At 52.4% G+C, this 23,918-nt stretch overlaps 1 protein-coding gene across 1 annotated transcript; it reads right to left on the bottom strand.

Annotated features, from left to right (window-relative positions):
* Nucleotides 1-1,453: 1,453 nt before the first annotated feature.
* Nucleotides 1,454-23,802, bottom strand: Ptx1 (pituitary homeobox homolog Ptx1). Its single transcript, XM_018639225.1, has 9 exons — nt 23,174-23,802; nt 22,324-22,392; nt 20,380-20,403; nt 15,753-15,974; nt 15,439-15,632; nt 2,360-2,533; nt 2,175-2,250; nt 1,749-1,939; nt 1,454-1,639 (listed from the first exon to the last, which is right to left on the bottom strand). Exons 1-9 carry the CDS (start codon nt 23,583-23,585, stop codon nt 1,454-1,456), a joined length of 1,548 nt encoding a protein of 515 aa, XP_018494741.1. The 5' UTR covers nt 23,586-23,802.
* Nucleotides 23,803-23,918: the final 116 nt, after the last annotated feature.

Here is a 23,918-nt window from a genome sequence, read left to right as displayed (position 1 = left end):
TACATTCGTCCGTCCGTCGTTGTGTACTCCCTCAACTATCACACCTGCTCCGCTGCCGATCAGCGTAGTCCGATCCGAGTGTGGTTCTGAGGACAAACATTTTCTGCGGCATCTACCAACCCTACAACAGGCGATTCGGGCTGCTATACAGGAGGAAGGACGGCGCTGTGGTCATTTTCAGGTGGATGGAAACGTTGTTTGGACTGTATTGTTCGATATTGATTTGTGAATACGTTTTTTCGCTGCTTGTTCGCTTTCCTGTCGTCGGTCGAGAGCAACAGATGGGATCGATCGGATCGTAAGTCAATCGATCGATCGCACCATCGGAGGATCGCATCGAATCAAAGTGATTCTCCCTTACGGATATCATCAATTATCGTATTAATTAAATTACTCTTGTTAATATCATCGTTATTGTTATTATCATCCTTATTATTATTATTGTCAGTATTGTAATCGTCGTCAGTGCGGACGACTCGTCAGTATTCATATATTTCAAGTCTGATGGCGTCGTTTATAGATCAGGCTCATGTCATGAATCATGACGAGCCGTGTGTTTTGGTTTTCTGCTGCGAGTATGCGAGACAGCATTGAAAGAACAGTGAATATATCCCTCCGATTCCTGTCAGCTTTACAATCTTGTCTCTATTTGGGTTTTTCTCTCCGATTGATACGTCTACGATTTGTTTAAACGCAATAAGAACCCGTATCGAAATCAATCTCCATTAGAAGGTGTGTAGGTAGTCGTCTCCGGACGGGGTCGGAGTATGTTTGCACTTGAGTTGACTAGAAAGGGAGTCGGTCGGCCCAGCGGAGAGATAACATCAGTAATACATCACCTTCTCGAACGAGGGCTCGTTCCTCGATCGGCCGGGTGCAGAAAGTTGATTGCCAATAGAAATTCCGCTTGATTCATCAGTCAGCGCCGATCAACCGACTCGGATAGTCCGCTCTACGATTTTTTCGGCAATGCATAAAAAACTTCCGTGAATAACTCAACGTCCCGCACTCAGAAGGCAAAACTTGAACCGGAACGGTTATCCGTCACCCGAACGGTGACACTGTGTTTACATGGTAGAACAGGGAAGTTTGCCAACGCCGTTGTTGTTCCGATAGATGATTTGCGCTGGAATTTTCATCTTCGTTTTTCTTTTTTCTTCGGCCTGTGGTACAGCTAGAGTTCCAGGTGTTTCTTTGGGTTCGTCTGTAACCTATCTAGGACTGACTAGATGCATGACCTACTGGACTGGATGCATTGTATACAGAGAGAGAGAGAGTGAGACTTATTTCGTTCTTCAACTACTCCCGTTCCGCGTTAGCTGTTGCTGCTGCCGGTTGTCAAGAGGGCCTGCCGCTTCCGCGCTGGCGAGCAGACCTGTGCTATTTCGCGGTTTTCCGTCTGTTTGTTTGTCTGCTTCATACTTCGTCACTCTTTGGTTTCCTTCTTTTTCATTTATACAGCATTATTATCGCTAGGCCCTGGTGGGTAGCTGTGAGCGTTGGTGATGTGCGACGGCGGAGTCGGCGATAGAGGTGCTACTCTTGGGGTAGGCGTCGTATTAGGCGACGAAGTTGATGTGCTACACGAGGGCGAATACGGGGAAACTTCGTTCGCGTAGCCAGAGCTGAGCTGTTTTGCCTGGAAAGATTCCGAAGACTGCTCCGAATTAATGCGAGTTCGTTCAGGATGAGTTCTTAGATTTTTCCCTCGAAATCCCCCCTCATTCGTCGCCGAAAGCTTCAGATACCTTGAGTCGCAACGAAGCGATGCTGTTACTGAGGTTCGGTGTAGCATTGCCTTGGCTGAGAACTGATGACGTTGACGAGGCGACCACTAGGTTTTCACTTTGTCCACAGTTGATGCGTGAAGAATGTCCGCTGTACGCGTACGGTAACGTTGGCGCGGAATACGGACCCCCCGAACGAATTGAGTATTCATCTGGTGAATGGAAATACATCCCGCTCAGTCAGAGCCCGCAATCAATTCGATGCGACACGCTCTCTCTGAAGGGCTCCGACAAACGAGGCCAGCCCACTGCCAGAACCGGATTTACCTGCACTGCTTGTGGAGGAAATAGTAGCCGTCGAGGTGGCGCTAAGTGAGGACGAAGTGCTCTGTGGCGAAGGAGGGACGGAGGTAACCACCGAACTGTTTTGAAAGCAGCTTCCCATACCTTGCGGGAGGGGACTCGCGGCCCCCGTGGGGCCCAGGGGCCAAGGAAATGGCTTAGATCCAAGTGGACTGGATACCTGCGAAAGCGATCGATCAGTCAAGTCCGAGTTACGTACCCTATACGGGTTTCTCCCTCCGAGATGGACTATGCCCGACGGACGAAATTATGAAGCTGATCGTTCTCACCTTTCCCCAATAGGTATTCGTCGGATAGGCGGAAGGGTATAGACCTGCAGTATCGTGGGGATCTGTGAAAGGCTGTATGATGCTGTTGAACTGAGAAGTTCCGAAGCCGTTTTTCAAATCAGTAGAGTTGCGTTCCCTCTTGCGCCATTTGGCCCGACGATTCTTGAACCACACCTGGAAGCGAGCAAATACCGTTGTTTAGTACGAGACCAGTAACTTTTGCGGTTCCCAGGCCTTCTCGCTCGGAATCGGCCAGGAGGACGACCCGATCGGAGGTCGGCGTCGCCGTCATCGTTAAGAGCAGGGACATTTCAAGAACATTTCGATGGGGAACCCTGGAGGATTTCGGTTTCCAGGGAACTCCATCGACCCCCACCGAGAATTCGGATAATAGCCGCGGAGGACTCAATTACGACTCGTTGAAACTGGGGAGCAATGATCATAGGAATAATTATATTGTCGGTCGTTCCTGTCCTCTCAGTCGGCGAAGCCAGCGGTAGCGGTGCTTGTGATCGTCTTCCTCGTCGCCCGGGATAGGGAGGCGACCATCGCCATGATGCTCCCCATGGGCGGGACTTGGTTTTCCCTATCCCCTACGCAGCAGCAACGACACCACCACCACCACTACCGTCGTCCGAGATTTAATGCGTCACTGAGGAACGGGAGGGGAATAAGCGAGAGGAAGCTGCTAAGGGAAAGGACAACGCAACGATTCAGGAGCAGGCCAGGAGTGCAGGCAAACAGAGTATTTGTTCCGAAACAAACGTGTCGCCGTAGACCGAGTTATCCTACCGGGATATCGGACACGGTCTCAAAAATGCGATATCCACGGGGGGATTCCGGATATGTCTCAAAAATTGAATCGAAGACCAGACTCGGCTGGATACGGCCGATTCACTCGGAGCGATCGCCGATGCGCTTGCGCAGAACATTATCGTGCGAAGAGTATAATTTGGTCTCCGCAATCCTCTCGGCGACCTGAGTGTTACAGTCATGAAAGCTATCTAGAGTTTCGTTCCCGCCTGAAGCGAGCATCGCGAGTACCTAGCGACGAAACTCAAACCCTAGTTCATTTGAGGGCCTTGCGAGCTCCTTTTGCCGCACGACAGGAGTATTGTTGCTGGTTATGCAAAAGTCCATAAAGCGACAAAGCGAGCACGGAGTGGGATGAGTCGTAGAATTATTCAGTGGTTGGTTTTACCCTTTTTTTGGAAACTATGGCTTCCCTCGTTGCTGCTGCTTTCGCTGTTTGTAGCTGTTATTCGATTCACGCGACACTGTGGCTCGACACTTCTTCAATTTATAACAATTATATTCGCACGTTGCGCGGTTGAGCATCAGTAGTTCCACTATTGCCGGTGGTTATATTCTCATAGGAATTCTCGCCGGGAGTTTCGACCGGAGTCTAGCGGGGATCTCGGGGAGAAGTCAGACTCTGCTGCCGGATAAGGTTTCGCTGTGCACAGCCCAGTATGAGGAGAGGGGAATTCAGCCTGCTGGCTCGAAAAGCAGCTGGTGAGTATAGCTATGTAGGTACTTTCATCGCGGCGATAGCGTGCGGCTAGACGTGTCAGCTTGGCTCCCGAGGCAATCCGACTCGACGAAGAAGCTTCGACGAAATTCGTCAGAAGGGCACACTACGGTCGAGCGGCTCATCGGCCGCTCTTGGATACAATAACTTCGCGTCATGAGTCTGGTTTCTCGATTTATACACCGTTCACTTTTCCCGGAAAGCCGTTTGTTCCGCGGAATGCATGCGGACGAGTGCGAGGCGGTGCTGAATGCGGCTCCCTCGACGACACAACGTCACAGCCATCATCTCAGGATGAAAAAATGCCGAATGCAAACGAGGAATGCTGCGAGGCGCAAAGCGGAGAAAAAAGAACGACGTGATGGAGGGGTGTCGTTCATTTTGTCGACGTCCCCGTTCAAGCGTTCCCACAAGTTCTCTGCATCATTTTCTCCCCACGTCACTTTTCCCGTCCTCGTTTTTTGTTCCTGTTCCCAGTTTGCCATTCCGCTCCACGACGTGGGACGTGACGTGGCGAAAAGAGAGGAACACGATGCTCGAGGAGCTTCTGCCTTCGCTCAAAGAGCATCTCCCGGGACCTAAAAGCTCTGCTCACGGATGAAACACTGAATTCCAATGCATGATGTAGCGGCGCTCCCTTGGACTGGAATTTTCCCGGAGGGGATCTACAGAGGACATCAAAATAGAAATTCCTGTCTCATCGCATTTCAGGCTATTATTCCGACACTGTCCCCTGCTCTTGATGGCACGAGGCTCGAGTTCGGGAACAGTGAAGAGGCGCTACTCCGATTCGAGGTCACGAGTTTTCGGAAAGGTTAACCTTCTCGCCTCGGACGGCGCGGCTCATGATGGCTCTAAAGCGGTATGGATCTCGATATTTTGCATATATCTCAAATTAACACCGTGGTCTCGTCTTCCGATCCCACCATCCATTCCTCGAAGCCTTAAGTCTAGGAATCGGGCTGAAAATCCTCGAGCCGCTGACGAGACTCCGGCTCTGTTCCGAGACCGCACCGTAGCTGTGCTCGTAACGGACGGGTCCGGGGATTGTTCTCGTTCTCCTCGAATGAGAATTTTACTGAATCTGTCCTCATCCTCAGAGCCTTCTTCGGCTCCTTGTCATCTCGCGTATGGGAGAATTCGCACGACGCGCTGACCTTACGTGTTTGACCCACTTTCCGTCGAGTCGAGACCGACGATCAAGCTGCAATACTAGCGGTTCTGGCCCGAGGACGTTAATCGAAGCGTCGTGAAACTCGGTGCTTCCAACTACCGAAGCTATTCCCACGCAGCTATCGCAAACTCTCGCAAAAAGGCATGCATATCTCTTCATTAGATAAAAAAAAATGGATCAGAGCTTTCGAGGGCAACGGAATATGATGAGATACCAATGAACACCGTTCAACTTTGTATCCTCAGTATCCTGTTCCGACCATCGCTGATGAAAGATCTCCATCCATTCGCCCTTTTCCACCATCTCTCCGTTCACTTCTCTCCCACCACCGGAAGCATAAGCAGAGAAATTTTAAAGAAACTTTCTTCCTCCGCCAAAGCACACTTGGGTAGAAGATCCAGGGATTGAATATAATTTGCATAAGAAAAGCAGGAGAAGAAAAACGAAAAAGACGAAGACGACGAAGGGTAAAAGCGGACCCGGAGATACCGACTCAGGCGCGGACTGACAGACCGTCCTCTAATGGATTCGAGGATCAAGACCGAAGCAAGGATTCTCAATCTTCTTTTTTTCTCTTCATTTCCCCGGCCTTCTGCTCCGCGATCCTCGTCGTCTTCTTCCCGCGGTGTTCATTCGATAGGAGTATTCGGACGATTTGTCGAGCCCATGAAATCGAAATACGAAAGCCCGCATCCGTGCATGGGGAAAACGCTTCGGCACGTCGCCGTCGTGCGGATGACGCGTCCCTTTCAGCACGACAGTCTGTTTCGGTCTGAGAGTATCGTCGCAAGTCGTAAACGTGGATGTTGTTTGAGTGGCCGGCCGCCCGGCTGGCTGGCTCGCTTCGGCGTTAAATGACGATTGATAGCGATTTGAGTCTAGGCGAGAATCCGTGCTTGTGGCTTACAAATGGCTTCATGCCTACTTGAGGTTGTATGTCTTCATTTGGAACGCTTTGTGGCCCGGTCGGTCGGTCGATCGCTCCGCCGAGCGAGCGAGCGAGCGAGCGGCCCCCGTCTGTCGGTCTGAGCTAAATGGTTTGCAGACCGTCCGTCCGGTCAGACGCAACGTTGCTCAGCGCGAAGGTCGGTACACGAGGAAGAAAGCAGGCCAAACGAGCGAGCAAGCGCCAAGCTACGCTATCCTTGCGCTCTTATAACCACGGCCGACACCCACCGAGAACGACCACGGGACAACTACGTCGTCGGCGACCGACACGGCTTCGACCAACAACGACAGCAAAGAAACAAATCAAGATAAATCGAGACTCCCGCTATTTGCGCTCGTTTTTTTCCCTTTAGTCACATAAGTTATTAGATGGGCGCGCACCGAACGGACTACGCGATCGCAACGGACCTTATGAACTGAAGGGGAAGCTCCGGAAGGGAACCAGCCGTCGGCTCGCGAACTAAGAGACGTGTACTGCCAGATGCTTCAATCGTTTCCTCGGAGACCATCTGGCTAGTTTCGTTTTGGAATTAGGCGATTCCGGGATGCAACTCCTGGTCGCTCGGAGGCAGCTTTCGCTATCTTCGGGGTAGCTTCCCGTCGTATCAGTTGTTAGAGCAACAGTGGGGAATCGGTGTCAAAACCGCGGTTGCAAACAATTCAATTGGCATTTATGGCCGCTTCTAGTCATCGACAACGTCCTTTGTTTACGGTTATTCATCCTCGCTGCGTTTATCGCCCACTTCCGCAGGATGTTGTAGAGACGACGTCTTGACTCCGATCAGAGACAACCCTTATCATCACATCCGCTGCCGACTGAATCGCCGGCGCCACTGAAAGGGCTCGTTCTGATCTGCATACTTGAATCGAGCATCATAGTCGACACGTCAACTCAAGTTCCCCTATAATGATACAGCTCACGCTCGAATCCACAAGGGGGGAGGGATCAATTTGGAAAAGGGGAAACGTTTTCTCTTTGGAAAGATCGAGAGATCAGCTAGAGGGGAAAACTCCGCCTGGGCGAAGAGTTTCGGAAAGCCGACGCTCAGTGAATCCGAACATTCGAAGAAGTCACGGTCCGCTTGATAATTGGAATCAATACGTTCGCGGCAGCAGAACCTGCACGACTGCGGACCACGCTGAAGACGGTCGTCGGTCGAGATCCGCCACAGCAGCGGCTCCTCCGGGCTTAGGCTCAGATGGGGATAAAGCAGGATTTAGAGTAATCTTTATTATATCATTGGCGGCTAAAAGTGAGCGGCGGCTGCGGGGGTAAGACCTCGACGACGGAGACAACGATTGCTAGGGCGGGGAATCAGACGAAGGCTAGACACTCGGACATCTTAGGAGAAGACAGTCAGTCAGTCGGCCAAGGACGTTGACCTTCCGGAGGAAGCAACGACAGCCCTCGAAACGATCCGGGACAATTTCGACTCATGTGATCCGCTCCAGCATTATCGGTGACTGCGTTGGAAGGGCTGAGTTCCCGACTGAGAGTTCGGGATGACGACTGCATGAAACTCATGAAGTTGAGTTTGGAAGAGGATTTTGCCTTGTCAGGGAACTCGACGATTATTTACCAGCTCGTTAGTCAGAACGTAGAGACAAGCTCATCCATCAAATGACGGTCTTGCCATCATTGTCTGCCCATTCAGCTGTACCCTTTTGCTCGCGCGGCTGGTAGCCGAACCTGCGAGACGCAGTCACCATGTCTTGGTATTGTTGAATTTTAACCATCCACCACGACACCTCCTCTGAGCTGATTTCCTCCCAGGGAGACTCGCTGGGACTGCCTCTGAGGAATGGACGGGAGAATCTTTGAAGATCTTCCGAATTCAGGCGAAGCCCGGTGTTCCTGATCGTTCCTTTTGCGTTTCCCAAGTGCCCATCGCGAACTCTAGAGTTTGCCGAGCTCGAAGCGGGATCGAGGCGACACTCGAAATTTCGTCGGTCAGAATCGAGTGCACTTCCTGTTACAATGACGACCCCTCAGCCCGGAGCGATGAGTTGTAATCAACAGGTCGAGGTTTTTGACGGCTCTCGTCCCTTGGGCTTTGCCGAGCTCGGGCGGTGAAGGGTTGGGTTTCGTTGCTCCGCGAAGGGTTATCGCGCGATCTTTGCTTCCGATAAAGTTACCCCACGGGGCTGCAAACGAGTGACAACTCGACTCAGTCAGTGATTCTATCTCATCGAGTCACCTGATAATTGCTGCAGACAGCGAGTACTTTCCATATGTGTCAATGAAGGGTTGCACTCCGACGAGCTAAGAAGCGGGAGCTGTCGGGGTTGATATCACACAAGGATTCCAAAGATCACCAGTCCTCCTTGTCCTCGTCGATGTTGTTATTCTTATCCCTTGTTCAATTTCGGAAATCCGCGGTATAACAGCATCTGACAGTCATTCACCGTTAAAATTCATCAAGGCGGATGAACCGGCCGGTATCGACGGATTTTTCAGATGATTCCTCCAATTGAAATCTTGTAGCGCATTGTCTCGTCGGCCTCCTGGGAATTCGGTTGGATCTCGTATCGAGCCACACGTACGAATTTTCGAATCCCGGAAACGATCCTCTCGAGCAGCCTGCTCGGAGGTGGCAAGCTCCTCTAGACGAGAGAAAAGCGGCAGCCGAGTATCATGTCGAAATTTCAGGCGTAACGAAGGTAAGTTTATTTTACCAACGTTCTCCCGCTGCTTGTTCGCAGCCAGCGCTTGCCACAGCTGCTGCCCTCATCGTGCCTATGAATGGAGCAGAGGAGCAGCGATCTGCAACGGTGAGTTTGGAACAAATGATCCTTCATTTCCCCAGACACCGCCGCATTTCTCGAAACGGGCCGCCGGCAGCCTCTATCACCTCGACTACAACCACCACACCTTAAAGAACATGTTTTACAATCAATGCTCGCTCCGTCGCCCGGTCCACCTGTTCATCCACTCCAAAATGGTCTCAGTCAGTGTTTCGCCTGTTGCAAATGGGTGAGGTTGTCGTTGTATATGAGGTCGTCGATACGAACATCACCGCTCCGCTGCGACTCTGCTCGTTCACTCATCGTGAAATCATCTTTTGCTCTGCGTTCTACTTAGATTGCATCGCCGCCTGGCCGGCTCTCGGCTCGGAATCTTGAACTCCGTTCTGGAACCCGAGAGGAAGCCGTCGATTCGCGGAACTGCTCACCGGCACCTGCTATGGATTGAGTCGACCACAAGCGACTCGACACGAGTGGCGTGCTCGTCAGAATCCGAAACCGAAAGCCGCATAGGTTCGGATTTTCGGGAATCCTCTGGGTCGCGTGGCGACACGCGGTCGCATTCTTCGCGAATCGAGAGAGACTCCGGTTGAACATCACATTTTGTCCCGATGACAATCAGGTGTGATCGGCGTTCGTTTTTCTTTTCTGACGAGCCGAGAGTGGTTTCGATGAAGCTGCGGTTCGATCCAAAGCGACGTGTTACCGAGACGAGGGATGTCGATGACAGAGGAGTCTAATGAGTCGAAATATCGGATCATACGAACCGATAGACCCAGTGAGTGACAACAACTACCGAGAGCGGCTAGGCACCTGTCACGGTGGCGTGGTGACAGACGCTCATCAAACTCTGATCAGGGCATTCGGATGAAGTTCATCGAGTCACTCGTCGAGTTCATCAGCAGACGACATCGGTGGCGGCAGCTGAACGGCCATACCGGTTAGCCTAGCGGTCCTAAAAGAGGTTCGACCACACTCGAGTGGTAATGGTGGTGGTGGTGGTGACACCGAGCGACGGGGTCGTTGTTGCCATCGTCGCCCTCTCTGTCGCGAATGTCACCTCTGCTCCCAGGAGAGCGTGATTCACATAGCTCCCCTCAATTCGTTTCTTTGGATGGAGCGAGTCGAGTGAAAGGACCATCCTAGCAACTGACGACAGTGAGCAGCAGATTGTTCCCAAACGATAACAAAGGCATCTTTCACTCTCGCGACAGATTTTACACACTCGTGCGCACACTTACCGGACATCTATCTTATTGTTCAGCGGCGCTGATTGTCGACCGGGGCAAGGAGCGGGAGCGAACTCGTCCTTTGACGTTTCCACGCCAGCGATCCGATATCTCCGCCGGCGGGAATCGATATCTCGAGTTGGGCCGGGTTCCGTCGAGACGGCATCGGCAGTCGGGTCATGCCACCTTGCTGGTGGGAACGCCGAGCTCTGGTGGCGCATTCTCGAGAATTCCGATAGCGGAATGGATTCGATCGCGTTGTAAAGCAAACTTCGAACGCGAGTTTGAGGAAGTCGGGAGGTATGAAGATGCAAGGGAACAATCTCCCACGCGAAGAGCGCTCTTGCAACAAGCGTGAAATCGCTCAAGGATCCGGATGGAATCAATTTGCTGGCGAGGTCGCGAACGAAGACATCAGGATTAGACATACCCGCCCCTTTTAGCGATCGCAAAAAAAAGCGTGGGAGACTAGCGCCGAGTAGGGTACAGCCTATGCACAGAATCGCAGAGTCCGGTCGAGCAGAGACCACTTCTTAACAGACGGTCCGTCCATGTCTCCATCAGCAGATTACGACGCCTTCTCAGTTCTTACTTAGTTAGAGTTGATTGATATTCATAGGGAACTGATCCTAGAAAATCCGCAGTAACAAGTGTTGGGCTACGCCTTCGGGGATTTGGGGGATAAATCGATCTTGTGAGTTCCATAAGATCTTAGTTCGAGCGTTCTCCGGAATAAAAAGTAAAATACAAAAATAATCGAGGTACTTAAGACGTCGATCCGAATCAACGGAGACGGGAGCCAATATCGCTCCATGGGATTCTAGTCTCTTGGAGATACCTACCAGTCTCGATGCTGAATAGGTGTGTGAGTTGTGTTGTGGCCGTTATCCCCGAATCGAGTCGAATACCCAGTGTCAGTCTATTACTCTAATTTGCATATATCGGTGTCATCCTCTCCCCCTCCATATATCGGCGGCAGCGCGGAGCTTCTAGCCGCTCTGCGGAGAGTTGACTTATGAATTGAAGTCAGTCAGCCCGGAGGTCTATGTGTGTGTCGGTCCGTCAGTCAGTCAGTCAGTCTGCTAGGTGTGAGAAGGAGTGAGCGATGGCCCCGCAGGAGGGGAAGCTGTTCGGTACTCCCAAACTCCCGCTGAGCGAAACCCTGGTCGTCGGTCGCGAGGGTCGTCTATGGCGGCTCTCGTATTGCTTGTCCCTTGCGCTCGCTGACGCGGTTAGCTTTGATGGCAACTGACTCCTCGACTCGCTTCGAGAGAAGACTCGACTCAGAGACGCTCATCAAGCTCGGTGTCACTGGTTCCCTCGAACTCCGCTCCTCAGAGGAGCGGACTCCGATTACCTTCGGCTCGGGGAAGTGGAATTATCCCCTCTCTATTCCCAATGAAATGTCCCCAGAAGTCTAAGAGGATATTCAAGACCAGCCCGACGCTTTTCATGACAGTTTCGACTTCGGTCGGCGTCGGCTCATGTTTTCATGAGATGAGAGCGTTTGTGCCATACACAATATTTACCCGACAAGTGCGATCATCCGGGGACGCGGTGGATCTTCTTTTCCTTGTTCGCGGGGTATCATAATTCCTACACCCAACATTCCCCCCACCGGTCGGACGAACAAAAACTGTCCTCTCCTCAAAAGTAAACGAGGGAGATCGCTTACCGCCTGCGCGCCCGGGTTCGTACCTTGCTGTTCATAGCTATCGCCACCACCGCCGCTACTGCGAGCGAGCTCATCCGGAGAAGACACCAGAAGATTCATCAAACAGCCATTTGCATATGGGGTGTGACACTTCGCTGCCTGTCTCGGGTGTCTGCCGCTGCGTGTGGGCTCTGACATCGTTGCATCTGAAGCTGCTGCTGCTTGTCTCTGCCTCTCAGGGTGTCTCTTTGTCTCTCTAACTGTTTTATGACTCGGCCGAAGCAGATGCTCTCGCTCGTAGTAGAACGATCAGCATTGTCACCCGGTCGCTCGACTCCCACCCGCCTTCTACCCGTCGCCAGTTGATTACTCTGGCTCGGTCATTTTATTTGCCTGTTGGTCATTCAGTCACTTGATACCCGTCGCCCATCTTCTGTGTTCTCGCTGTTGTCTCGCTGCTGAACGATCGAGATTCCCTGCAAACGGAGGGCTCCCCGCCTTTCCAGCTTAGTTTTTCTAATCCGAAGAGTTTTTCTCGAACAAACACCACGTTGCCGGACCGCTCTCCGGACGTAGGTGTCGAGTCATCGGTGCGGTTTCGATCGCCGGCGGTGATAATAAATTGCGCTTTCAAGACAAAATGATGGTGGTCTCATAGCGATTTCTTCTGAACGGAGTCTACTGTGGCGTATTGCGAAGGCTGGGCCATTACTGTAACCCGTTGATATCAGCACAGGGAAACTATAGGAAAATAGCGGTTGGGCGGGGGGCTCGTGCATCAGGCTTAACCATAACCACGACACGCCACGCTCCAGGAGATTGCTATTCGATGGCAACACTATTCTTCCGATGTTTGCCGAATCGCTTCGGCATGAGCTCCCCCACGGCGGACAGTCAGCGAACTCCCGTAGAGATTGAGGAGTGAGCGTTCACTACCTGAACGCCATGGCCGAGACCGGGGATACCTCGGGAATCCCATTGTCAAGAATCGAGCGGTCTGTCAAACGGGAGCGTTTACCTCCTTTCGGAGTTCAGGAAGCGTGAACAACGGGCGCCAATTCGGAGCAGACGGACTCCCGTCACGCCAAAGAATCGCAAAGGAACGTCCCCGCATAAACGGTTTGGCTGTTCTGCATCCTGTATGAGATCTGTATCGGCGAACGAGTGCTTCCGACACAAATCTCGCCTGCATCGGGAGAGCGGGTGTCTCAGGTGCACTTGTAATCCGTGTACTCATCGGGGAACAGGCGCTTTTTCTCTCGGCTTCTTCTTGCCTGTCTCTCTGGCTGTTCACGTTCACACAACTCACATGCGGAGCTTGGTCGTGCTTGTTGTCTCGGTACTGCAAATATCGAGAGAGAACAAGCCTTGGTTGTTTCGCGGGGACGAAACGAGGACCTCGGTGGAGCACGAGAGGCTCTTAAAATAACAATTCAGGCACGTATCTGCATAATGATTGGAAGCGAACAACTCGAGTGAGATCTCCTATGTGTCTCCACAAATATTTGCTTTAGTCAGCCCAATCAGAGGGCCATCAATCGGTGCTCGTTCCTCAAGTTCGCCTCCAATAATTCAAAAAGGATTGCAAGGATTGCACCGGCGAATCAGATCTGAGTGAGATTGAACAATTCCGAGATTCTGTGAAGACTCAACTCTTTTCGACATCAGCGACTTTCCGAGTCTGCGCTCAGAGACGGCCAGGAGCTGGGGTGCTCGACTCCTGGTCAGGGAGCCGAGGGCGTCGCGATCGAGAGCGCGAACTAGAGAACAAAAATTGTTCTGGGGAATCAAGCGCCGCGAGAAGGAGGGGGCATTGTTGTATTATAAAGCAATATCCGTGGGTTGTCCATTTTGTCATTTCCTGGGGTGCGGTGTGGAGTTTCCTCCTGTTGAGGGAGATCCGTCTTCATTTAGCGGCTCCCCGTCCGCCCCGGCGCTACCACCTACCCTGTCCACCAACACCTTCTCTGGACGTGCCGAGACTCACTGAACGGCGGTGGCCAATATTGGCTTCGGCCAGTTGGAACTCGCTCCATTCAAGACAAAAACATCGGCTCGGATTTCGAAACACCAGCCTCGTTCAGTTACTGTCGGCCGCCGTCAACTGTTGAGCCTCGAAAACAAGCAATATAGCGAGAGTTGATCAAACGCAGTCCACTGTTGCGTGGCCCTGCAAGAACGCCGCGTGCTGCGGAGGCGGAACAACGCAAGTTCGATTGAATCTGGAGCGGCTCCGTTCGTTAGGTCGGACAAAATTCAGAAACCCTCCAAACGTTCTCCCAGGATCCGTGTTGCGGTCTTTCAGGATATGAATGAGAGTTTCCCGCTGAGTGTACAGGAGAATCTCTGTTATCTCGGCAGGAGTCCCACAGTGACTGCGGGCCGTGGCGGCGGCAGCGTCCAATAACACTTAGGCAGGTGTTGCCGCTTTTTATTAGACTTCACCGTCTATCAAGGGTTATTCTGTAGAGGAGGCCCCGAGAGTGCGTTTAGCTGGTGAGGTTTATTCTTGGACGCTTTAGCTACATTGAGGGCAGCTCGTTCCCGGTGAGCCTTCCAAAGTACACCTCATATCACCGCCACAGGCTGCCCCGCTAGCTCGCGATCGTAGGGGGACCGACCTTCCTCCGAGCAGGCTCGAATGCCATTGAGTCGGGAAGGAAGTTCGAGTTAAAAGTCGATCCGTGTTAGGAATGAGATGCTTTTGAAAACGCGTTCGATCGCGATCGAATCGGAGCCAGCGATGTGTAATTATTGCTGTACATGTGTATGTGCGCTACTCCATGCGCGAACGCTTCAGCATGCTGCGAGAAGAACACACATACATATGCATGTAGGGAGCTCGAAACGATTGCTGCCACCAGCCATGATTTGTTGAGACGGGTCGCCTTTAAGGTCACCTAGTGTTTCACCCGCCCCTCTATTAATGTTTGTGTTCGGGTCAATTGGGACAAGACACCTGTGTCGTGTGTGTAAGAAGTACAATTTAAGATCGTGTACCATTCACCGGAACAAATCGTCGGATAATGACATGCACCGCTCCTGGGCTGGGTCAGGTGCAAACCTTCGTGCAATTTATAGATGCTTGCGCCGCTCGCTCCCGGTCCGTGTTTACATAGAAGATAACAACGTTCTTCCTCCCTTAAGCGCCCACAAGCCGAATTCTCTGTCCTCTGTTTGTTCAGAGAAGATTCGCCATCGCATCCTCATCATGTGCCACTGAGTGAGATTCGCGTTCTCCCCTTGTGATGATCTTTTAGCGTTTCGCTCTCTCGCCACCTGCCATGTTAAGCCGTGTTTTGCTTCAGCTACCGCACAAGACTCGATATCGGGAATGATAACAGACAGGTGACCCAAAGATATCGGGTTCCGAATCTAAATCGAGCATCCGACTGATTGAACCGGAGCAACACTTGGGCCGAAGTCGTCGAGAAAACGATTTCCCTCCTGAGGTGAATGGAAAGCCCACCCGAATCAGAGTAGCCAAGCATTCGAGAAGCTCTTGGCTATTTGGGCGTCGTAGGTCACGATTCTGATATTAGGAGCTCGTGATCGCCGAGATATAACTTAATTATCAACTTCCTTTAACTCTGAGTGAGCGATCTGAACACACCCAATCTAGAGCGCACATCTGCTCCGATGCTCATCGCTACTGACTTGTAGCGATTCTCTAGTCGCGAATATCAGCGGAGCCCTCGCTAGCATCGCGACGGAAGCGTACCGAGTACCGAAGATCTCTCGGACGAGAAACTGCGATCTTTTGGTCGGGCTGAGAAATGTTTCTTTGTTTGCACTCACTCTGACTCTGGCCTCGGTTAGATTTGTCCACATGGCGATTTCTTCTCGCGTAGACATATCTGGATAACGGTTCCTTGAGAAGGTTGCTTCCAACTCCTGCAGTTGTTGCGACGTAAAGTGCGTCCTCTGTCTCCGTTGCCTCTTCTTGCTACCCCCTCCGCCCGAACTAACGACCCCACCTGTCGCGGATGCGCCTGAAAACAAAACGGCAGAATGAGAGAGAAACCACGCGAACCCATTGGAACTATCGTCCGTTCTTTGGGGCCTGGTCCGAGAGTTCGGGCTCGGATCGGAGGGACTTTCAATGAACTCACAGTATTTGGCCTGAGTGGGGTTGAGGTGGCTTGAGGGGGAAGACGGAAGGGAAGTTTTACTCCCAGGCTTCAGTGAAACCAAAGAGTCGGAAGCGGCGTCTGGACCTCCGATCTGCTGTGAGGAGTCCAGCAACCTGCCCGAATCAGGAGGCAAACTAACTAGACCTCCATCTACACCGCATCCTTTGAGGCTATCCATCGATGGTGAGGTTTGACTAGGCACTGAAATGGAAAGAACGAATCATTGGATGGTCAAAGAAGGTCATCGTTCCCGCTCTCGTCATCATTCTTGCATCCACAGCACATACGAGCGAAGACGCTCTCTGATAGGCATTTCCACATGGGAAGCTTTCCAGCGTTGACGTAACCCCGCACCCTTCCAACGAGGTCCCCTTAAAATTTCGACTAGGAAGTCTCCCGACCGGGATGAGGGTCCGAACTCCGGATGTTAACGCTCTGTGGACAGAGCGCACGTTCCGAGAGGAGGAGAGAGATTCTGAAGCGACTCCGAAATCGATTCGCCTGGCCTGTTTTGAGGCTCGCGTCCTCATCGCATTCGCGGCTTCTCGCATATGCTCTAATGGCAGCGCTTGCCGCAGCCGCCTCCCGCTCGTTCGACCGCGTGGAAGCCTCTCCATTGGCATAATAGGCCTCGGGGCATCCGGGTCTTCCATCACTTCGCTTATGGCGCGTGGCTTCTCTTTCTTTTTCCATAGCTCACTAAACCGCCCCCCGCATCAGCGAACTCTCCAGCTCGGCAAAGTCGAAACTCTCTGGCCGCTCGCGAGACTTTCTCCAACTTTCACCGAACATCAGAGAAGAGGGGAACGGAGCGTTTTTTTCCCCTCCGGAATTACGCGGTCGATGTCCCCGTGACACCAAGCATCGTGGATCAGCGTTCCAGAAATTGTGAGCGATCGAGCTCCTGGAGAAACGAATCCAGAAAGGAAAAGGATTCCATGACCGGTCTCGCAGCTCCGATCACCAATTTCGAAGTCCTGGAGTCTTGGGACTCCAATCTATCGGTTTCGATTGTTTATTTGAGTTCGGCTCGCCGAGAGGGATCGTGAACTCTCGAGCCATGATTCGTCTAATGACGCTCACTTCCGACGGGGAGAAACCGAATCGAGTGTTCATTCAGTCCAAGATTTCAGAGCGGCGGTGGTAGTGGTGGCGACGGCGAGCATTACCCCAGGAGCAAAGGCAGGAGAGCAGGAGCTGGCGCCTTCCTCGCCGCCGCCGTTGCCACCGCTGCTGCGGCGGCGGCGGCGGCGGCGGCAGCCAAAACACAAATCGATTTGTCCGCCATCATGGCGGTGGTGGTCCCCAGGCACCGCCCTTCGTTCGCTCCGCCCGCTCGCTGCCAGCCTGCTGAACAGAGATACTTGCTCGCACACACTTTGAGCGAGTGGGGCCTCCGCTTTCCGTCCCTGACGACTGACTGGGAGGAAAAAGAAGCATCAGCAGCCATTCATCAATCCATCGATCCTCTTCACCCGATCCATTCACTGAATCTTCCCAGCTCGCACCATCAATTCGTCCGATCGCAGTCTCAGCCGTTCCGTCTCCCACTCAACGGCGCGGACGGAGTGACCTGTCTCTGATCTATATCGGCTTGGCGAGCTCTTGAATTGAAACCGCGGCCCTCCTGAGAGTCCTCACTGCTCTTCCCCGCCGTTGAAATGTCTTATTCCCCATCAGCATCGACCCGCCTGAGAACGCTACCGTCAGTTGGATCCGATCTGAACTTCTGAGCTCGTTACCCTTGAATTCGGAATCCGGACCCGAAATTACGATTCCATGTTGCGACATTCCTCCGGAAAGCGCACCACAATCGAAATCGAACGCGGCGAGAATGCCCTCCGGACGACCTCTCGGCACTCCGAGTCATTTAATCCAACGGAGACGCGCCGACTCTTTTCGCCGTGTGGCCGAGGATTTACGCCATGTCCGCTAAGCCACTGCCGTTTCGAAGAGTTCCTTAGACTACTCCTCATGATCTCGAAATGGTTCCACATTTTTCGATGAATCGCATTCCGTGGACAGCGGCGGAAAAATCCTGTACGTTTCAGATCGGAATTTCGAACCTCCTACTATAGCTAGCAAGAGAAGAGATCGATCTTGAGCCTCGCAAGCGTTATTTCCATCGCTCCGGACACCGCCGGCGCCGTCCTCATATTCGGTCGCGTCGGCGAGTGATTAACGAACTTCAATCGACAACTGCTCCAGCGACCTACGAAATCGGCAAGGCAATGACGGTAATTTCTGAACGTTCAGATGATGCCAGTCGAGTCATAGACCTACAAGAACAAACGAATCCTCGGTGCGGTTCCCGGGCCGCAGGAGAAAGAGATCGGAATTGATGCAACCGCAGTAGCCAGTATCGATGTTGTCAATTGGAGGCTGCTGGGGACCAAGAAGAAACAAAGAAGAGAAACAAGTACCGTCAGACAAGCCCCAGCCAGGCAGCCATCAAGCCAAACAGCCAGTCAAGCAGGCAGGCATTGGAAGAAGAGGTTGAGCCATCAGTGAGTGGGATTAGAGGATTACGACAACGACGACGGAGGAGGAGAGGAGATGCTTCGGGAAAAGTCAGACAGACCGAGAGCGGCCCAGCGAATGCCCGACCGAATGACTGACTGACACTCGCTGACTAAGGCACTCACACGCACGATACTCTCCCTCCCTCCCCACCGGTTCGACAAGCGGCTTCATTTGTTTGTTCCGTTTCAGTCTGGAGACATGCCCTGATCGAGTTGCTCGGCGACTACGCATGCCGTTCAGCTCGCCGGAAAAAGTCCCATCGCAAACCCTCATGGGAGTCATCGGGACATCATGCTTGCACATGGGGGAATATCGATTGGTGGATTATCTTGCTCGTGTTCGGAACGATGGAATTTGGCGGGATGGAGTGCATTGTGCCCGGAAAAGATGGAGCAGGGATCCAGGATCTCTGAAAATTTCTCAGAGGTTTTCCACATCGTCTGCGACACTCGTTCGGGGGAGCAGGCGAGCGACCGGCCGGTAGCCTCGTCGAGCTTAAAAGATTCTTACGTAACTTGTTTGAAATCGGACACTCGTTAGTTTCGACGCCCATGAAACCAGCCCGTCAACCAGTCAGTCAAAGAGCGGGCGAGCTAGCCGGCTGTTTACATTTCAACCCCGTGTTCGTCGTCGATGTCTGGAACCCAGGGCGCCCGGTACCGCATTCTGTCCGTTGAACGGTCCGGTAAGCCGCTCACTCAGCGTCTCTAATCGATTCATAGGAAATTCATCGTGGATTCGTAATAGATCCAGGAATCCGAGTTCATATGTTTTCCAAACTAGCCGTCTTTCTCCTCGAGGCACGTGTCGAAAATCACCCACACAGAGATTTCCAAGAAAAAAAAGATGAGAGACCAAATATCGTAAGAACAATGGACTCGGCAGAAAATCTCAGAGTGTTTCTCACGTCCTCGTACCGGACGCTGTAAGCTCGGATCGCGCGGTGAGTATTTAAGATCCTAGTCAAGCTTTCCAACTTTCGAGGCGGAAACTCAAAGACTCTTGAGAAGGAGCACAAAGCCGACTCCTAGGAATTATGCGAGTGCATCTGCCGCTTGCTCTGTCACAACAGAAGCGGCAGAAAATAAAAAATCGTACTTTATTCCAATTCGGAAAAGGGAAACGAACGACTGTGGTAATTCCGAATGATTTACAAGTTTTCGCGGGAATGGAATGAAACGTTAGCGAAGGGAGAATCACGACCCACGATTTGTCCTCAGAGGGAAGCGACCCGCCTAGCAGACGGGCAAGCGGTCTGTCACTCTGGGCGCGTCTGAGAAATCGTTCGCACCACAGTCGGTTCCGGCACTGGAGCTCGAGCTGAGGTGGAGCGACGGAGCTCTCTGATGAGCCGAGCGGGGAAATTATGGATGTGGAGAAAGGTTCAGAAAAGGTGTGGAAATCAAATCCCCGCTCCAGCCAAAGCACGTTGCGAATTGAACACGAGAACACGCTGCGGATCGTATGTCGAGACAGAACACGCCCGAACGGCTCTCCCCCTCGTCTCGTTCATAGAGTTCTCTCATAAGCGTCCCCTAGAGCTTTCCGTCTCAAGGGGCGGCGATTTCGACTGTTCCTCGTATTCCAAAAGGAGAGAATAGTGGAAAATGAAAATGTAAACGATTGGTAGCATGCATTCGCTGCACCGATAGGACACAAACGGAATATAGGAGGGACGAGAGGGCGGTTTTGCTGGATACATCTGTTTGACTAAACCCTCCTGACTAATGGCGAGAACGCTGAACGTCAACCACTGAGACAGCTGACTTAGTGTGTCTGAGCCAGCCCGCGCTTGTTCGTCGCTTCATGAAAAGCCAGAGTAGACCAGACTCCCTCCGAATTTGACATTGAATAAGCAAATTTCCGAAGCGACTGGCCAGGATAAGACTGATCGCCTAATAAAGAATCGAAGCGCTCAACACCGACCGAGCCCCAGCCGAGCAGTGAGTGGCCCATCACAAGATCATTCAATACATGATTCGATTCGCCCACTCGAATTGTCCCAGCCGCTGTACACTTCATGATGTTGGAATTATTTTTCTTATCCCGTCCTTATTTGAGAAAAATACCTGAGGGAACTTACATTTTGACGGACAAAGATAAAAATCTGTAAGGGTAAAAAAAAAAAAGTTTAGTGATAACTCGCTGCGGCAACCTTCTCTGTCCCAGAGCCGCTCCTTGAAATACTACACTCTCATATAGAAAGACTCTTCCCGAATATCAGTATCGCGCCCGTTCATCTTCTTGATGAGTTCCTTGTAGTAAGACCCCGAAATTCTGAATCTTCCACGTCTCTGCAACCGACATCGCGCCCGCCGGTGAACCCTAGCGCATGACCTTCGTCGGGGCTTCATGTTTGGGAAGAACGAGATCGCGGATTTTGAAGAGCCGAAGCTCCGAGACCGGATCAGAAGTCTTCGGAAAATCGACTCTCCCGTAGGTTGAGCTAGCGCAGGCGAGAATGCACCAAGATAAGCCACAATAGAGGCCAAGCCCGGAAGGGAAACGAAAGTCGGGACAACAACAACAATAATTACCGAGTTCGCTTCTCACTAGACGAAACTCGTTTGCTACTTTCGAGCTGCTTCGCTCTGCTAGCAATGCTTTGCTACCCTGAGCGCCCCGCGCACCCGCCGCCAAAGCGACGGAGCGGCAGGAAGGGGGAAGCGGCTCGAACGAGCCACTGGAGGGAGGAAAGCCGGCACTGGGGAAAAACGGGAGTAAAGAGGTTGGGGCATCCTACCCTAGCTGCCAGCCGCCCGCCCGCCTGCCCGACCAACCAGCCAGCCAGCCAGCCGACGGACCAGGCAGGCGGGCAGGCAGAGTAAGAAACGAAGGAAGGAAGGAAAGGAACGAGCCAAAAGCGGTGCGCCTTCGTAAGCTCTAAATCCCTCCCCATTTGGGAACCCCTCTCTTTCTCCTGCATTTCTCCGCCGGAGCTCCTCTTCTTCTTGCCCGTAGTCCTGCTCCTGTTCGTTTCCCCGGACTGCTCTCTGTACGTTCTCTCGAGCAGTCCCCCACTCCTGAGCGACACCGACGGCAGCGAGGGGAGAGACACACGCTGCTCTTCGTACATTCTTCTACATTCTAGTTGCTTGAAGCTTTTCAAAGCAGAGGCAGCGGACAGCCCGTCCGCGACAACTGAGAGCGAGGAACCATGGGCGGACATTCCTCATTCCGTCGTCATACTGTGTTGTTGTATCCGACATAGAGCCCCTTGTTCCGGGAGAATTCTCTCTCTCTCGCCGACTCTCGTTCGCCGCCCTCAGGGAGACCCTATCGAGTCTCCGGATCGCTACAAATAATGCACCTTTAATGAGTATCCTCTCAACGGGAGGGAAGGTGCTTCGTTAAGGGACGGAGAGGTCTCGCGAGGCTCGCTGTTGAAAGGAACTCTTGGGAAACACTTTGCGAACGACAAGTGCCACTTTCAACAGGAAAGGAGACTTTCACCCTAGCGTGTATCACAGCGCCAGGCAGCCGGGCGAGCGAACCAGCCGTGTCTTTCCCAAGGACCGTTCCATTCCAGTTTCGGTGATGCTAGAATGCACTTGGAACTGCCAACGTAAATACAATGAGACACCGCAGCTTAGACACACGGAGTCGCGCACACGAGAGCGACCGAGCAAACGAACCAGCGAACCAACCAACGAACACTAGCCACCTATTGAAAGTAGTCATAGGCAACCAATCTGATAACATTCACTTCCATCATCAGTGACAAAATGATGATCACCGTCACAACCGACATTGTTCCTTTGCGTACCACGGTACTTGGTATGGAAAGTTGCTTGGATGGACCACGAAGCAGTGGCGGCATCGTTCGCCCACCGCTTCGATCCGACCAGGGCTCAGAAAATATCCGCCTGAAGCCCTCAGATCGGAGCCACATTTTAAACTCGGAGCTCCTGGACGCTTTCTTCTTCTTGGAATGATCGAGCGAAGTTTCGTGTGGCGACTGTCGTTCTGATCTCGATTTTTCGCGAATACAATCTATGGGAAATCAGCACCTCAGTGTTCTACTCACCGCGGCCATCCGGGGCATACAGAGCGCCGTAGGGCGCGTAACTCAATCCTCGGTTGATCGGCGGAACGACTGGAAGAATTGAAGATCAAATTAGTCCTGGTTCGAGGTTCGAATTCCCGCATCAGCTTCTGGTTTTACCTAAGTACATTTTCAGCGACGATACTATCGATCTCGATAATTCCGGTTCGGGAAACAAGATCGCGGAATGAATCTGAACCCGGTTGCCGAGCTCCGTCCACACCCCTCACGTGCTGGTATCGAGAAGCAGTGGAGCTCAAAAGTCACAGTCAAGGTCGGGCGAACATCTCTCTACCTATGTATCCAGACCGCCAGATTCATGAACGTCATGAAATTCAATTTCGAATGGAAACATTCCCCACACCTCTTCGGATGTATTCCAGATATCAAACACAGAATCGATTCCTCCCTGAACAACGTGGAGGATACAGGGATCATATCGAAAGGTCGACGAGACTCGCAGCAAAAAATGGGAGCCAGACCGAAAAACAATCGCTTGCGCTCTATCCCGATGACGTCATGTCCAAACGGTCACGCCGAGTTCGATTGCCAGCCTTGTTTTTTTTCACCCAGATACCTATAGGAGACCTCCCACTCGGGAAAATCTGGCGGTTAGAACGAGTTAGACGCCTCTGAGATATGGCGAAGCACTTGCTCCATGGACAAGGCTCTCGATCCACCTGTCAATTCCGCGAAGGTGTGGAATCCTCCGGCTCATCCACTTTGACAGGATCAGGGAGCATGGGCTCCCGGGTCCCAGTGCGACTTATGTGCAGGACCGTATCCGAGCCACGCTCAATGAGGACATCGTACGTTTCGGCACGACATTTACCTGGTTCCAAGACGTGGTATTCGTTAGCAGAAGGGTAGTACATTACTCCGTGAGGTTCATGCGCTAGTTGAGACGTATAGAGGGCCGGCGGCATTCTCGGATGCCGTAGCTGGAGCTCGTGCACCTCATGCGCTCCAGGCATCAGAGGCACGTGCACATCACTCATTTCATGCTCAACACGTTCTTCGTGCTGGACCACTCCATCGTTCTGCTCGACGTTTGTGAGAGCGGGCCCCTGGGGAGCCGTATTCTCGGCCGACGGAGATTCAGGACGCGGATCTACTTCTCCCAACGTCACGTATTCTGCGGGCTCACTTTGAAACTCGTATTCTTGCTGACGTACTTCCGAGCCTTCAGCTTTGACAATCACAGCACGATGAGGATTCTCTAAGGGCACCATGTCCTCGGCCATTGTTCAACTTCCTTAGTTTGAATACAAACTAGCTGGCCGCTCGGATCCACCTCAGCAGACACGCCTCTGGCAAGCTCCACACATGCTTTCACGACGGGCTTCAAGAAATGTCGGGAGTCCGGCAGACCGAAAATCAGGTTTGTATCGAACAACGCCAGTCGCCGTTGTGCTCTTGGGCGAGCTTGTCGCATCCGCCGCCGTTGATCGCACAATAGCTTTCAAATGGAGAGCAGCCTCTCTCGTTGTTTCACTTTTGTTCCCTTATCTCTCGAATACTGATTCCCAATCGATGGATCGAGCGTCGACTCGACCGGACGTCAAGTTGCGTGAGGG

This window comes from Galendromus occidentalis, unplaced genomic scaffold (assembly GCF_000255335.2).
Source record: "Galendromus occidentalis unplaced genomic scaffold, Mocc_1.1 scf7180000077427, whole genome shotgun sequence".
NCBI classification, from domain to species: Eukaryota; Metazoa; Arthropoda; class Arachnida; order Mesostigmata; family Phytoseiidae; genus Galendromus; species Galendromus occidentalis.
The sequence above is the reverse complement of the archived record's forward strand: the minus strand, read 5'-3'. Positions and strand labels throughout refer to the sequence as shown.